This window comes from Leuciscus leuciscus (genome assembly GCF_965113295.1).
Source record: "Leuciscus leuciscus genome assembly, chromosome: 13".
NCBI lineage: Eukaryota > Metazoa > Chordata > Actinopteri > Cypriniformes > Leuciscidae > Leuciscus > Leuciscus leuciscus.
In genome coordinates, this window is record NC_138737.1 from 43,005,766 (window position 1) to 43,019,566 (window position 13,801).

Sequence of the window (13,801 nt, forward strand, 5' to 3'; positions counted from 1 at the left end):
GATCATCGGTGAACCATTGAAATTTCGAAGTGTTTCGAAACAGTTATGACGTAATGAAGCCTCGTTTCCTGAAATCACGTGACTCTGGCAGTTTCGCACACTCTCCGAACCATTGATTCGGAACAAAAGATTCGTAAAGGTTTCGAAGCTTCATGAAGCAGTGTTGAAATTGCCATCACTAGTCTTGATACACTTTAGCACAATGCTTGCATGTTTTAGCATTTTGTTAGCATGCTGCTAGCATGCTTTGACATGTTTTAACACATTGCTAGCATGTTTTAGCTCATTGATAGCATTTTGCTAGGCATTCCTAGTATGTTTCAGTGCATTGTTCACATGTTGATAGTTTGACGATTAGAGTTTGAAAAGTCGTGGCCCATTCCACCATTCCGTCAATGTAAATCTAGGAGATTTTTTTTATTTCTTTTTTTTATTGTCTGGTTGAGGAAAGTCATAAATCAGATCAGTTTGAAAATATATAGCGCACTAAGTCATAGCAGTCTGAAGGTTTGCCCTTCCCTCGCTATAACTTCGCTCTGTCTCATTGACTCAGATGTAAATCTCAAAATAATTAGAGTTGTGTGGGATGGGAGTAAGTTAGGCGTGATCTGCTGTGACATCACAATTGTGTTGCATTGTGGTATATGGAGCAGCTTGAAGTGTACATATGGGTCAGCTCACTCCCTCTGTCAAAACTGAGGGGTCCATATAAACTTCCCTCTGTCACATACTGGAAGGAAGCGCAGGATCCAGGAGAATATAATACAAATAGCCTGTAATCCAAAAAGCCACAGGAACACTCAGGAAACAGTTTTGACAACCATGTATCTTAGATGACACCGAACAAAGACCTTCTTCTTCTTCTTCTTCTTCTTCTTCCTTGGTGTTTTAAGACAGTTGGCATCCAAAAAGTTGCACTACTACCATCTGCTGTCTCTTAGCTTGTCACTTCATACTTATATTCCTCTTTCTAGTCCAGTCCTCCTTAAAAAACATTTCCTGCATGACATAAAAATGTGATTGACTGTTTCCTCCTCTTGACATTCATCACATTACCCTGTGGGATGTTTTCCTAACATACGAAGAGTTACATTTAACTTACAATGTCCAATCCTGAGTCTATTCATTACAACCTGTTCTTTCCTTCTATTGTCATCACAACTGTGTTGCATTGTGGTATATGGAACAGCTTGAAGTGTACATATGGGTCAACTCACTCTTTTAATGCCTACTTTATTCTGAATCATGTACAGATGTCTTCCTTTACTTTCATGATCCCATTGACGTTGCCATATTTCCATTACCTTTTCCACACTAGACTCTTCCCTTCTGATTTTGCCAATTTAATCTCAATGTCAACATGCTCTTTCTTTGTTGCCTTTTTTGCCAATTTACCAACTTTCTCATTTCCCTGTATGCCCACATGCGCTGATATCCACATATATGTAATACTTTTCCCTTGTCTGCATGCCCTTGAATATAAGATTTCATTGAATATTTCTTGATGATTACTAGCTTTTCCAGACTCAATACTCATAAGAGCTGATACAGAGTCACTACATACTAGAATGGTGATATCCCTGGACTGTCCAATCTATTCTAATGCAAAAAGTATAGCACATAATTCAACTGCATAAACATTTAGGCTGTCAGATGCCGAACAAAGACCTGAATGAAGACAGGACTTCAATACACAGAGGAACAAATTAGCTAATTAATTGGACAACCTGTGAATGGGACAATCAAACACACTAGGAAACTAGGTCAAATGAAAGGGCATACAGGCAAACACAACGAAACAGCCTAAACAGAGCCTACATCTCACACACACTTGATGAAGCGGATCACACTTTAAAATGGTGGCGGGGATTCACTGATGGGAAGTTCTCGAGTGTGTAGGAATTCACTCGAGGTCATCCTCAGCCAATTACTGATGTCAGCTTCCTGCACATCTGCATCTCGTATACGCTCATATAAACTCCCAGTTCACTACGGGTTATTTACTTCTCTGTGTTCCAACCCTTGCCTTGTTACCTGGTTTTTACTTTGCCTTTGTTTGCTTGGTTTTAAGTTATAGCATGAAGCTGACTTCCCCTTATAGACCTCTGCCTGTATTACGATGCGTTTTTTTCTTTTGCCCAATAAATTCGGCACTGCAAATGAGTCGTCAGCCTCTTCCATGTTACAGTGTGGAGTGTGCAAAGCACATAGACAAGCATAGACAAGCATAGACATGAAAAACACTAAAGGTCTTAGTGCTACTGGACTAAGTGTCAACACTCTTGGCATCATGCTCAGGCAATCAGATTCAACATACATGTACAACAGTGACGTGCGGATCGCGGATATATCTGCGGATTGGGCGGGTCAAGTAATAAAAATAACATTATGATTAATTTTGGGTGGGTTGCGGGTGGATATGATAAATCATTATTAATGAAAATATTAACTACATTCTCTAAAATATGAGCATGTCTAAATTGTTTTGTTTGTTTTTCGCCAGGCAGACAGGCACTAATTTACACTCTCTTTAAGATATACGCTGCGCGGGGTCCGCTTTTTAAAGCAGAAATGGAGCAGGTCCGAGAGTGAAGTAAAAAAGAAGAATTAAAAACAAAACATAAGGAAGGAAAGAAAGAAAAGCACAGTGTGGGAACGTTTTAGCGAAGTGGTTAACGAAGATGAATCAAGTGCTGGGTATGTAATATGCAACGGCTGTGAAGTGTGTGTGTGTGTGTGTGTGTGTGTGTGTGTGTGTGTGTGTGTGTGTGTGTGTGTGTGTGTGTGTGTGTGTGTGTGTGTGTGCGCGCGCGCGCGCGTGTGTGTGTGTGTGTGTGTGTGTGTGTGTGTGTGTGTGTGTGTGTGTGTGTGTGTGTGTGTGTGTGCGCGTGTGTGTTCGCCTGTTCGGGAAGTCGCATTGACAGAAACAGTGACATTCCAGTTTTAAGGGAGTTTTAAGGGAGTAAAGCCTGTTTATGCCATTAAGAAAATGAAATTCTGAAAAATTAATTTTGTTTTAAAGATATGTTCATTTAAAAGCAGCGGTCATTCATCAGTGTATTATGAAACCAGATGCGCGCATCAACTGTCGCCGAGTCCGCTGTTGAAGATGATCATCCATTTATCATCACACGTAACAACACATAAGAATAATTGTAATTTGACCTCGGGTGCGGATACTTAAATCAGAGAAAATGATTGGTGTGGGTGGATGATTTGTTTTTGGCTGCGGATTTGGGTGACGATGGAGATCTAATGTACAGTACATCACATAATTTGTAGATAGAGTTTAACTTGTATTGAACAAGAAAACATTTCTTTAAGTGTGATCATAGTGAAATAATGCAAGGAGTTTCTGGTCTCTTACTGTGAATGGCAGTGATGGTCTGTCTCCAGAGGATGGCCAGGGAATGCCTATAAAAAAGGGAAGGGTGAGAAAAAGAGGAAAAAGTTTGAAAAAAGAGAGGCTTCTTTAAGAAAATCTGTGTGGTGTCATTTTGAAAAATACTGTATGCCTCACAACATTTGGACTTTTGTGTTATTTAATGGTGTGTACGTGGACGCTTACATGCATATAAACATGTTTAAACCACTCTCACTCTCACTCTCTACTCTCACATACACACAATCTCATTTCATCTCTCTGTCACTCACACACACATGCGCGCACACACACACACACACACACACACAAGCACATTCTCTCATTATGTCTCACTTTTAAGCAACACAAAAGCAGTGAGTCAGCAGGCTCATAACTGTGTGAGATGGAGGGGGAGGAAAATCTTCTCAACATGCCACATTTGATTTTTAGCCAACTCAAAAACAGACATGCATGCACATGCAAAAAACTTTTACACACACCCACACATATGTACATGCCAGAGTTGTGCATTATTAATAATCCATGAATTTTAATTTAATTGCATTATTGTAATTTCCAGGCACAGGCTCAGTCGGGGGGCCAATGAACGAACAGTGTGTGATTATGATTCAGGGAGCATTACAGGTCAGAAGTCAGATTGGTTTGGAACAATCAGAATATTATCCAGTTCCATCTGGTTGAAGATCGGAGTCACGCCGGTATGGAGACGAGTTTGTTGAGGATCAGTGCCGATGGCTGTCAGGTCGATGAGGCCTTCATAGGGGAGAGTCTAGTAGACACAATCTCTGCTGACACTTCAGGGATGCGTTGTGGTCATGTCTAAGCGCAGGTCCTCCATCTGATCTGGATACGGCCCGGATACAGCTGACTACATCATGCGTTGAGGTCGTGTCTAGGCACAGGTCCACCATCTGATCTGGGTATGGTCCGGATCCGGCTGACTACAGTAAACCTCAGAATTATCAGAAAGACTAACATTAGTGTAGATGCCATTCTTCGTATGATGTAACGAGTACATAGGGTGTTATAGGAAGTGTTCCCGGTTCCGGCTGACCTAATTTATGCAGCCTTATAATAACCATTTAACTGATTTGAATAATAGGAATGTATCATTTTTTATGTGTATGCCAGGTTAAAGAGATGTGTTTTTAGTCTAGCTTTGAACTGACAGAGTGTGTCTGCTTCCCGGACAATGTTAGGAAGACTGTTCCAGAGTTTTGGTGCTAAATAGGAAAAGGATCTACCGCCAGCAGTCGATTTTGATATTCTAGGTATTATCAACTGGCCAGAGTTTTGAGATCGCAATAGACGTGAAGGACTATGATGCGTTAAGAGCTCGCTGAGGATGAGCTGGTGTGACCGAGGGCGGAGGACGAGCTGGTGTGACCGAGGGTGGAGGATGAGCTGGTGGGACCGAGGGCGGTGGATGAGGACGAGCTGGTGGGACCGAGGGTGGAGGATGAGGACGAGCTGGTGGGACCGAGGGCGGAGGACGAGCTGGTGTGACCAAGGGTGAAGGATGAGCTGGTGGGACCGAGGGGCGGTGGATGAGGACGAGCTGGTGGGACCGAAGGCGGAGGATGAGGACAAGCTGGTGGGAACGAGGGCGGAAGACGAGCTGGTGGGACCGAGGGCGGAGGATGAGGACGAGCTGGTGGGACCGAAGGCGGAGGATGAGGACGAGCTGGTGGGAACGAGGGCGGAGGACGAGCTGGTGGGACCGAGGGCGGAGGATGAGGACGAGCTGGTGGGAACGAGGGCGGAGGACGAGCTGGTGGGACCGAGGGCGGAGGATGAGGACGAGCTGGTGGGAACGAGGGCGGAGGACGAGCTGGTGGGACCGAGGGCGGAGGATGAGGACGAGCTGGTGGGACCGAGGGCGGAGGACGAGGTCTTCCTAGCATCGCTCAAAAAGCAGACACACTCTGTCAGTTTAAATCTAGACTAAAACCACATCACTTTAACCTGCCATACACAAACAAGATACAAGACAAAAGATATATTTATTATCATATGCACAGTAAAACACCACGGTTTTGACCAGACAATGAAATTCTTATTTCACTTGTCTTATTTCACCCGTTTGTCTCCCTTACACAAAAATATACAATATAAATACAAACAGTGAAAAGCGTGCATGATACATTATCACATTATTCTATTTCAATTCAGTTAAATGATTGCATGGCTGCATAAATTAAGTCAACCGGAATCGGGAACACTTCCTATAACACCAGATGTACTCATCATAAGAAGAATGGCATCTACGCTAATACTAGTCTGTCTGTCTGATCCATATCCCGAGGTTACCGTAGTCAGCCGGATCTGGGCCGTATCCAGATCAGATGGTGGACCTGTGCCTAGACACGACCACAACGCATGATGTAGTCAGCCGGATCCGGGCCGTATCCAGATCAGATGGTGGACCTGCGCCTAGACACGACCACAACACATGATGTAGTCAGCCAGATCCTGGCCGTATCCAGATCAGATGGTGGACCTGCGCCTAGACACGACCACAACGCATGATGTAGTCAGCCGGATCCGGGCCGTATCCAGATCAGATGGTGGACCTGTGCCTAGACACGACCACAACGCATGATGTAGTCAGCCGGATCCGGGCCGTATTCAGATCAGATGGAGGACCTGTGCCTAGACACGACCACAACGCATGATGTAGTCAGCCGGATCCGGGCCGTATCCAGATCAGATGGAGGACCTGTGCCTAGACACGACCACAACACATGATGTAGTCAGCCGGATCCGGGCCGTATCCAGATCAGATGGTGGACCTGAGCCTAGACACGACCACAACGCATGATGTAGTCAGCCGGATCCGGGCCGTATCCAGATCAGATGGAGGACCTGCGCCTAGACACGACCACAACGCATGATGTAGTCAGCCGGATCCGGGCCGTATCCAGATCAGATGGTGGACCTGCGCCTAGACACGACCACAACACATGATGTAGTCAGCCGGATCTGGGCGGTATCCAGATCAGATGGAGGACCTGCGCCTAGACACGACCACAACACATGATGTAGTCAGCCGGATCCGGGCCGTATCCAGATCAGATGGAGGACCTGCGCCTAGACACGACCACAACACATGATGTAGTCAGCCGGATCCGGGCCGTATCCAGATCAGATGGTGGACCTGTGCCTAGACACGACCACAACACATGATGTAGTCAGCCGGATCCGGGCCGTATCCAGATCAGATGGAGGACCTGCGCCAAGACACGACCACAACACATGATGTAGTCAGCCGGATCCGGGCCGTATCCAGATCAGATGGTGGACCTGTGCCTAGACACGACCACAACACATGATGTAGTCAGCCGGATCAGGGCGGTATCCAGATCAGATGGAGGACCTGCGCCTAGACACGACCACAACACATGATGTAGTCAGCCGGATCCGGGCCGTATCCAGATCAGATGGAGGACCTGCGCCTAGACACGACCACAACACATGATGTAGTCAGCCGGATCCGGGCCGTATCCAGATCAGATGGTGGACCTGTGCCTAGACACGACCACAACGCATGATGTAGTCAGCCGGATCCGGGCCGTATCCAGATCAGATGGAGGACCTGCGCCTAGACACGACCACAACGCATGATGTAGTCAGCCGGATCCGGGCCGTATCCAGATCAGATGGAGGACCTGCGCCTAGACACGACCACAACGCATGATGTAGTCAGCCGGATCCGGGCCGTATCCAGATCAGATGGAGGACCTGCGCCTAGACACGACCACAACGCATGATGTAGTCAGCCGGATCCGGGCCGTATCCAGATCAGATGGAGGACCTGCGCCTAGACACGACCACAACGCATGATGTAGTCAGCCGGATCTGGGCCATATCCAGATCAGATGGTGGACCTGCGCCTAGACACGACCACAACACATGATGTAGTCAGCCGGATCCGGGCCGGATCCAGATCAGATGGAGGACCTGCGCCTAGACACGACCACAACGCATGATGTAGTCAGCCGGATCTGAATTCTGATGTGATGAATCATAATGACACCATGTTCGTTCGTTGGCCAGAGGAGAATTGAGCAACTGATTCTGTTTTCTCCCAAGGTTTTTTCCTCCATTCAGTCACTGATGGAGTTTGTGGTCCTGTCACTGTCGCCTCTGGCTTGCTAAGTTTGGGACAATTTTTTTTTTTTTTTTTTTTTCAATATGTTTATTGTCATTTTCTCATTTTATAACCACAGAACAAGTACACATGCTTACACCTTTTCACATATACCTCTTCAATTAACACTTCTTAAAGGTAAAGAAAATAATAATAACATTAATAAAAAAAATTAAAAACAACAAAAAAAACAACAAAAAAACAAACAAACAAAACAAAAAATATATTTATATATATATATGAATTTGCTACAGACAATGTTTACAAAGTGTTTTTCTGTAAGGTCTACATTCCCAGTTTACATGATATTTATGTATGGCTCCCACAGCCGATCAAAGTCTTCCCTCTTGCATTTAGCAATATAAGTTAGCCTTTCCAGTCCGACACAGTTTGATATCTCCTTAATCCACATTTTCATGGATGGAGCATCCATACTCTTCCAGCATAATGCAATAGCTCTTCTGGCTTGAAGCAGACCAAAGTCTATAGGTTTAATCTGTTTTGATGTTTGTATGATGTCCATTGGATATATTCCAAGAATGCAAAGTTTTACATTCATAGGAATTTTAATGCCAAACATATTTGACATACATTTTAAAACCTCCTTCCAGAAGTTTTGTATTTTTGGACATTCCCAGAGGCAATGGTATAATGTACCTTTATTATCCAAGCATTTAGAACACACATCTGGAATATTACAGGACATTTGATGAAGTTTGACAGGTGTTATATAGGTTCTCATTAACCATTTATATTGAAGTAATTTAAACCTTGTATTTATTGTCTGTGTTTGTGCTTTAAGACATGCATATTTCCAGTCTACTTCATCTATATCTTCCTTTATATCCATTTTCCAGGCATTTAATTTGTCCAATTTTGATTCAGTGCTGTGTTTGACCATTAAATTATAGTACACAGATAAATGACCTTTGCCTTCTAAATTTCCAAGAGTTATTTCTTCTAATTTTGATAAAGATGGCATACAGAGTATCTGTTCTTCTTTTGATAACATGTAACTTTTCAACTGCAAATACTTAAAAAAATGTTTTTTAGGGATTGTATATTTCTGGCACAGCTGATCAAATGAAAGTAAAACCCCATCTTCATATAAATCCATCATTTTCTGAATGCCTCTTATATTCCATAACTTAAATCCACCATCTTTATTACCAGGTATAAATTGTTCATTACCCCAGATAGGAGTAAACTGGGATAATCTCGGCATATCCCCAATATGCTTATGTGCAGTGTGCCAGATAGAAGCAGTATTTTTAAGGAAAGGATTTTTTTTTTCTTCTTCAATGACTTAATATCTGAGGAGTATAGATACATCTTCAATGGCATATCTGGGATGGACTCTTGTTCAATGTCTACCCAAGCTGGAGGTGTTGTTGTGCAGAAATAATTTAATGCTGAAGTCAGCTGGGCAGCCATATAGTACCATCTAAAATTCGGAAGTTGAAGCCCTCCCCTTTCATAGGGCAGGTGTAATAGTTTAAGGCGAAGTCTAGCTTTCCTATCATTCCAAATAAAAAGAGCAATTAGTTTGTTAAGTTTATTAAAAAACATGTTAGGTAATGGCAATGGGAGTGTTTGAAAAAAGTATAAGAATTTGGGTAAAATAGACATTTTAATTATGTTAATTCGTCCGATCATGGATATTGGTAAATTTGACCATTTTTTCAATGTTTCAGTGGTTCTTTCCACCAGGGGATCGTAGTTTATTGAGAGGATTTCACTAAGGTCGGGAGTAATTTTGACACCTAAATACCTAAAGCCTTCTGTAGTTGTCATAAAGGGGGTATTTATTATGGGTCTATGTCTTTCTTCCTTATTAAGAAATAATAATACTGATTTAGAGTTGTTAATTTTATATCCAGAAAATGCTCCAAAGTTTTCGATTAATCTCATCAAATTGGAAATACTACTTTTCACATTAGTGAGAAAAAATATAATGTCATCAGCAAATAAAGAGATACGATGATCCTTCTCCCCAATTATAATGCCTGATATTCCTGTATGTGCTCTCACTGCCATAGCTAGGGGTTCGATTGCCAACACGAACAACAGCGGGGACAGAGGACACCCCTGACGTGTGGATCGCTGTAGATTGAAAGATCTTGAGATGGTGTTATTGGTTAATATCTCAACAGCTGGGTCCGTATATAACAGTCGAATCCACTTCAGAAAAGTTTCACCTAATCCAAATCTTGGAAGAACATCAAAGAGATAGTCCCATTCTATTCTGTCGAATGCTTGGCATGCATCTATTGATAACATTGCGGTGTCTTTTTCATTGTGTCTCTCATGTAGGACATTCAAGACTCTTCTGATATTATGATAACCTTGTCTTTTTTGTACAAAGCCTTGTTGATCGTCACTAATTAATTGGGGAAGGTGTTTGTCTAATTTTCTAGCAAGTGCTTTACAAAGTATTTTTGTATCACATCCCATTAAACTAATCGGTCTGTATGATGAGCATTCAGTTGGGGGTTTATTTGGTTTTAGTATTATAGTTATTATAGCCAGTCTTAATGAATCTGGGAGCCTTCCAGTAATAAATGATTCCTCAAACATGTCAAGTAATGGTCTTAAAAGCTGTCTTTTAAATATTTTATAGAATTCTATTGGAATCCCATCTGGCCCTGGTGCTTTACCACTGTTAATATCTCCTATAGCTTCACTAAGATCTTTTATTGTTAATGGGCTGTCTAATGCTGTTTTCTCTTCTTCTGATATATTCTCAAATTGCAGCTGATCTAAAAACAATTTCTGAACTGTTTTATTGTTTGCTTTATATTCTGATTTGTATAACTGCTGATAAAAGTCTCTAAAATGATTATTTATCTCTATTGGGTCCATAGTTAGATTACCGGATTTCAGCTTTATAGAGTTAATTGCTCTTTCAGATTGCATTTTCTTTATCCTCCAGGCCAACAGCTTACCTGCTTTTTCCCCCTGATCATACTATGTTTGCCTAGTCCACATTAAGCTTTTAGCCACTTTGTCAGTTGTCAATTTATCATAATTAGCTCTCATAACAGACAGGTCATGTAATTTTTCAGAATTTTTATCAATACTTATTTCAATTTCAACTTTTTTTATTTGATCCTCTAGTTTTTGTAGTTCCTGATTATTTCGTTTAGTTTTAGCACTTGTATAACTGATCATTTCTCCTCTTATGTAAGCCTTAAACGCTTCCCATCTAATACTTGCCGTAGTTTCATTCGTATTTAGTTGAAAATATTTATCAATACTATTCTCCACAAATGTAATAAACGCTGGGTCTTGTAACAAATAAGTTTGTAACCTCCATCTAGAACAATGCTGAAATCTACCCAAATGTATATCCATAGATACCGCAGCATGATCACTAATTACTATACTATTATACCAGCATTTTTTCACATTAGACAATAATTCCCTTGAGATTATAAAATAGTCTATGCGCGAGTGAGTTTTATAGGAACTTGAGTAACAGGAATATTCTCTTCTATTTGGGTTTAGCATTCTCCAAACTTCGATTAATTTTAGATCCTTCATATAATCAATGATCATTTTTCTAGTTTGTGTATGAGTTGTATCAATTTGGGTGGATCTGTCCAAAACAGGGTCGAGGGTACAGTTAAAATCTCCGCCGATTATATGAAATCCCTCCAAAGTAGATAAAGTTAAAAATAATTTCTCAAAAAAGAATGGGCTGTCATCGTTTGGACCGTAAATATTAATAAGATTTAGCTTTTGTGTCAAAATACTCCCCTGAACAATAACATATCTTCCTGAATGATCCTGTATAGTTTTTGTAACTTGAAATGGCAATGATCTATGAATGAGGATAACTACGCCCCTTGCATGACTATTAAAAGTTGCGTGAAATACTTGGCCAGGCCATCTTTTATTTAAGTTATGTATATCTGTTGCAACCAAATGCGATTCTTGTAGAAAGACTATTTTAGATTTGAGATATTTTACCCTGTTCAATATTTGCTTCAGTTTGGTCAATTTTCTCATTCCACGGACATTCCAACTTGTAATTTTAATGTCCAGACTGTTTTTTAGTTTTGTTTTCTCCATTAATTATCAAGGCATATTTTGAAATATAAATGGAAGTAGATGAAGTAGCGTAACTCAGTTCAAGATCCCAACAAAACAGTCAGTGCCCGAGTGCCAACCAAGCACATTCAATTCAGAATAATCTCCCCCTTTTAACTATAAGAATAGCCCATGTAACTTGACCATTTCAAAACAATACTTCTTTATCTAATACACATAACATACGAAGTTACGAACTATATAGAACAAAGTTAACATAGTTGTACCCAACGCGTCGCGCTGAAAGTGATTGCAATATGCATACTTAAAAACTTCGCACACTCCAACTGAAGCATACTTTGAGTTATTTAAACTCACTACCGCTGTACACCTCGATTGTCCGTCTTATCAACAGCTGCTTAAACATTTACCTCTTGGTTTAATACCATAGATCACCTAACTGTAGATTCTACGTTGACTGTGAGATGCTTTTATAGAATTTTTCAGCTTCTTGCGGCGTTGAGAAGAGATGGATCTTGCCATTGTGTAACACTCGAAGCTTGCAAGGGTTATGCTGAAATCCACGGAAGGCGTTGATATCCACAAACAATTTCGTGACTGGATTAAATCCCCGTCGAATCCGTACCGTCTCCGCTGAGAGATCCTGTGCAAAGGATATTTTGACTCCGTCATACGTGATGTCTCGTCGCCTTGATTCACGGTAGACAAATTCTTTCTCCTGAAACTTTAAGAAGCGGATGAGTATTGCTCTGTTTTGGTTGGGCTTCCCAGATGCGAGTGTGCGATGAACTCGCTCTAGGGTGAATGATTTGTCTGGTCCCAGCCATTGTGTCAACCTCTCGCTTATAAATTCGAGGAGAGTTTTCTGACCCTCGGCGCCCTCTCGAATACCATAGAGCCGGAGGTTCTTCCTTCTGCCCCGGTTCTCCAAGTCATCAGTCTTTGATTCGAGGTAAACAACTCGTTTGATGACTGAGTCGAGTGCCGCTTCTGTTTTCTCAAGTGTCTTTTCTGCATCGTGTATGCGGCCTTCGGCCTCCTCAATGCGGGCTGCATTAGAAGAAACATCTCGTTTTACATCGGACACTTTGCTTTCCAGCGAGGTCATTGAGTTCGCCATATCAGTCAGACGGGTATCTATGTTATCCAACTTCGTTCCGATCTCTGATCGAAGTAATTTCAGTTCGTTTAAAACTTCGGCTACGCTATCCATGTTAGCTTCCACTTTACCTGGTGAGCTCGACGAAGTTGTTTTAACGCTGCTCTTGCGTGCTCGAGTAAAAATTTCACACTGTTTAGTTACTGGAGGTTTTGACATATCAACGCCAATACTTTACTCGAATGTTGGCCGTGTTTATAAGGGGTTTTATTTTAAATTGTGCACGGTTTCTCGGAGCCTCTCCGCTAAGCTGCCATCCAGGTCCTGGCCACGTGACCCCCCCCAGTTTGGGACACTTAATATTCAACAATATTATTGAAAAATATTTTAACCCCCTGGGGTCGGCGGTCGCGCCGGCGATTCCAGCTTGCTTTTTTTCTTATCAGTGCAAAAGAGACTCAAAATACTCTGTTGATTTTGATCTTACATATAAGTGTTGTACATCATTCGATCCTGTAAAGTGTTTTTTTTTGTTTTTTTTTGTGTATACTCACAAATAAAGAAAAATAAATGTGATGCGAGTTCTGCCTTCTCTCTGTCAGTGAAGTCCATTCTGAAACACGTCCGAAAATGAACTGTAACTCAGCGAATACTCAGTCACACAAGCATAAGAGATATGTCTTTATAAAGCTTGAATTCTCTTCTTTTAAATGAAGTAATTTATATAAAAAACAAATATTCTCTGTTTATGTAGCCCGTATGAAAAAATAGAGATGTCAGTCGTTCTCATGGCAACTCATTATCTGCTAATGTGAACACGCCTACGGAGAGCGCCCGCTATTCAAACGCAAATGATCTGAGGCAATCCATGCAAACCTGTGAACGCCCACATCAGCTTGATAACACACATCAAGTTCAATCAGATTCATGTACTTTACGTCGTCTTGCGACGCTGTAAGGAATAATCCTGGGAAATTTACCTGAGAAGTGCTGGTTTACTTTAATTTCGAGGAGCAACGGATCCAGCTGACGACTGTGAATAGTAAGTTCTTTATTCTTAAGTGCTTTGTTCTAATCGCGATATGGAATAGTGTCAGTAAACCGCAAAAAGACT

General features: G+C 41.7%; 2 protein-coding genes across 2 annotated transcripts in view; one reads left to right on the forward strand and one right to left on the reverse strand.

Moving 5' to 3' along the window:
• Nucleotides 1-13,801, reverse strand: part of LOC309512017 (uncharacterized protein) — a 70,917-nt gene that overhangs the window by 26,295 nt on the left and 30,821 nt on the right. Inside the window, exon 4 of the mRNA XM_082187427.1 lies at nucleotides 3,368-3,414. Coding sequence (XP_082043553.1) covers nucleotides 3,368-3,414 — 47 coding nt within the window. The remainder of the gene's footprint in view (nucleotides 1-3,367; nucleotides 3,415-13,801) is intronic.
• LOC309512021 (uncharacterized protein) lies at nucleotides 4,170-5,931 on the forward strand. The gene is made up of 2 exons (XM_082187435.1): nucleotides 4,170-4,275; nucleotides 4,406-5,931. Exon 2 carries the CDS (start codon nucleotides 4,905-4,907, stop codon nucleotides 5,331-5,333), a length of 429 nt encoding a protein of 142 aa, XP_082043561.1. The 5' UTR covers nucleotides 4,170-4,275; nucleotides 4,406-4,904; the 3' UTR covers nucleotides 5,334-5,931.

Excerpts from the sequence above, each read along its gene's own strand:
- LOC309512021 (XM_082187435.1), top strand. The coding sequence starts at position 4,905 with ATGAGCTGGTGGGACCGAGGGGCGGTGGATGAGGACGAGCTGGTGGGA.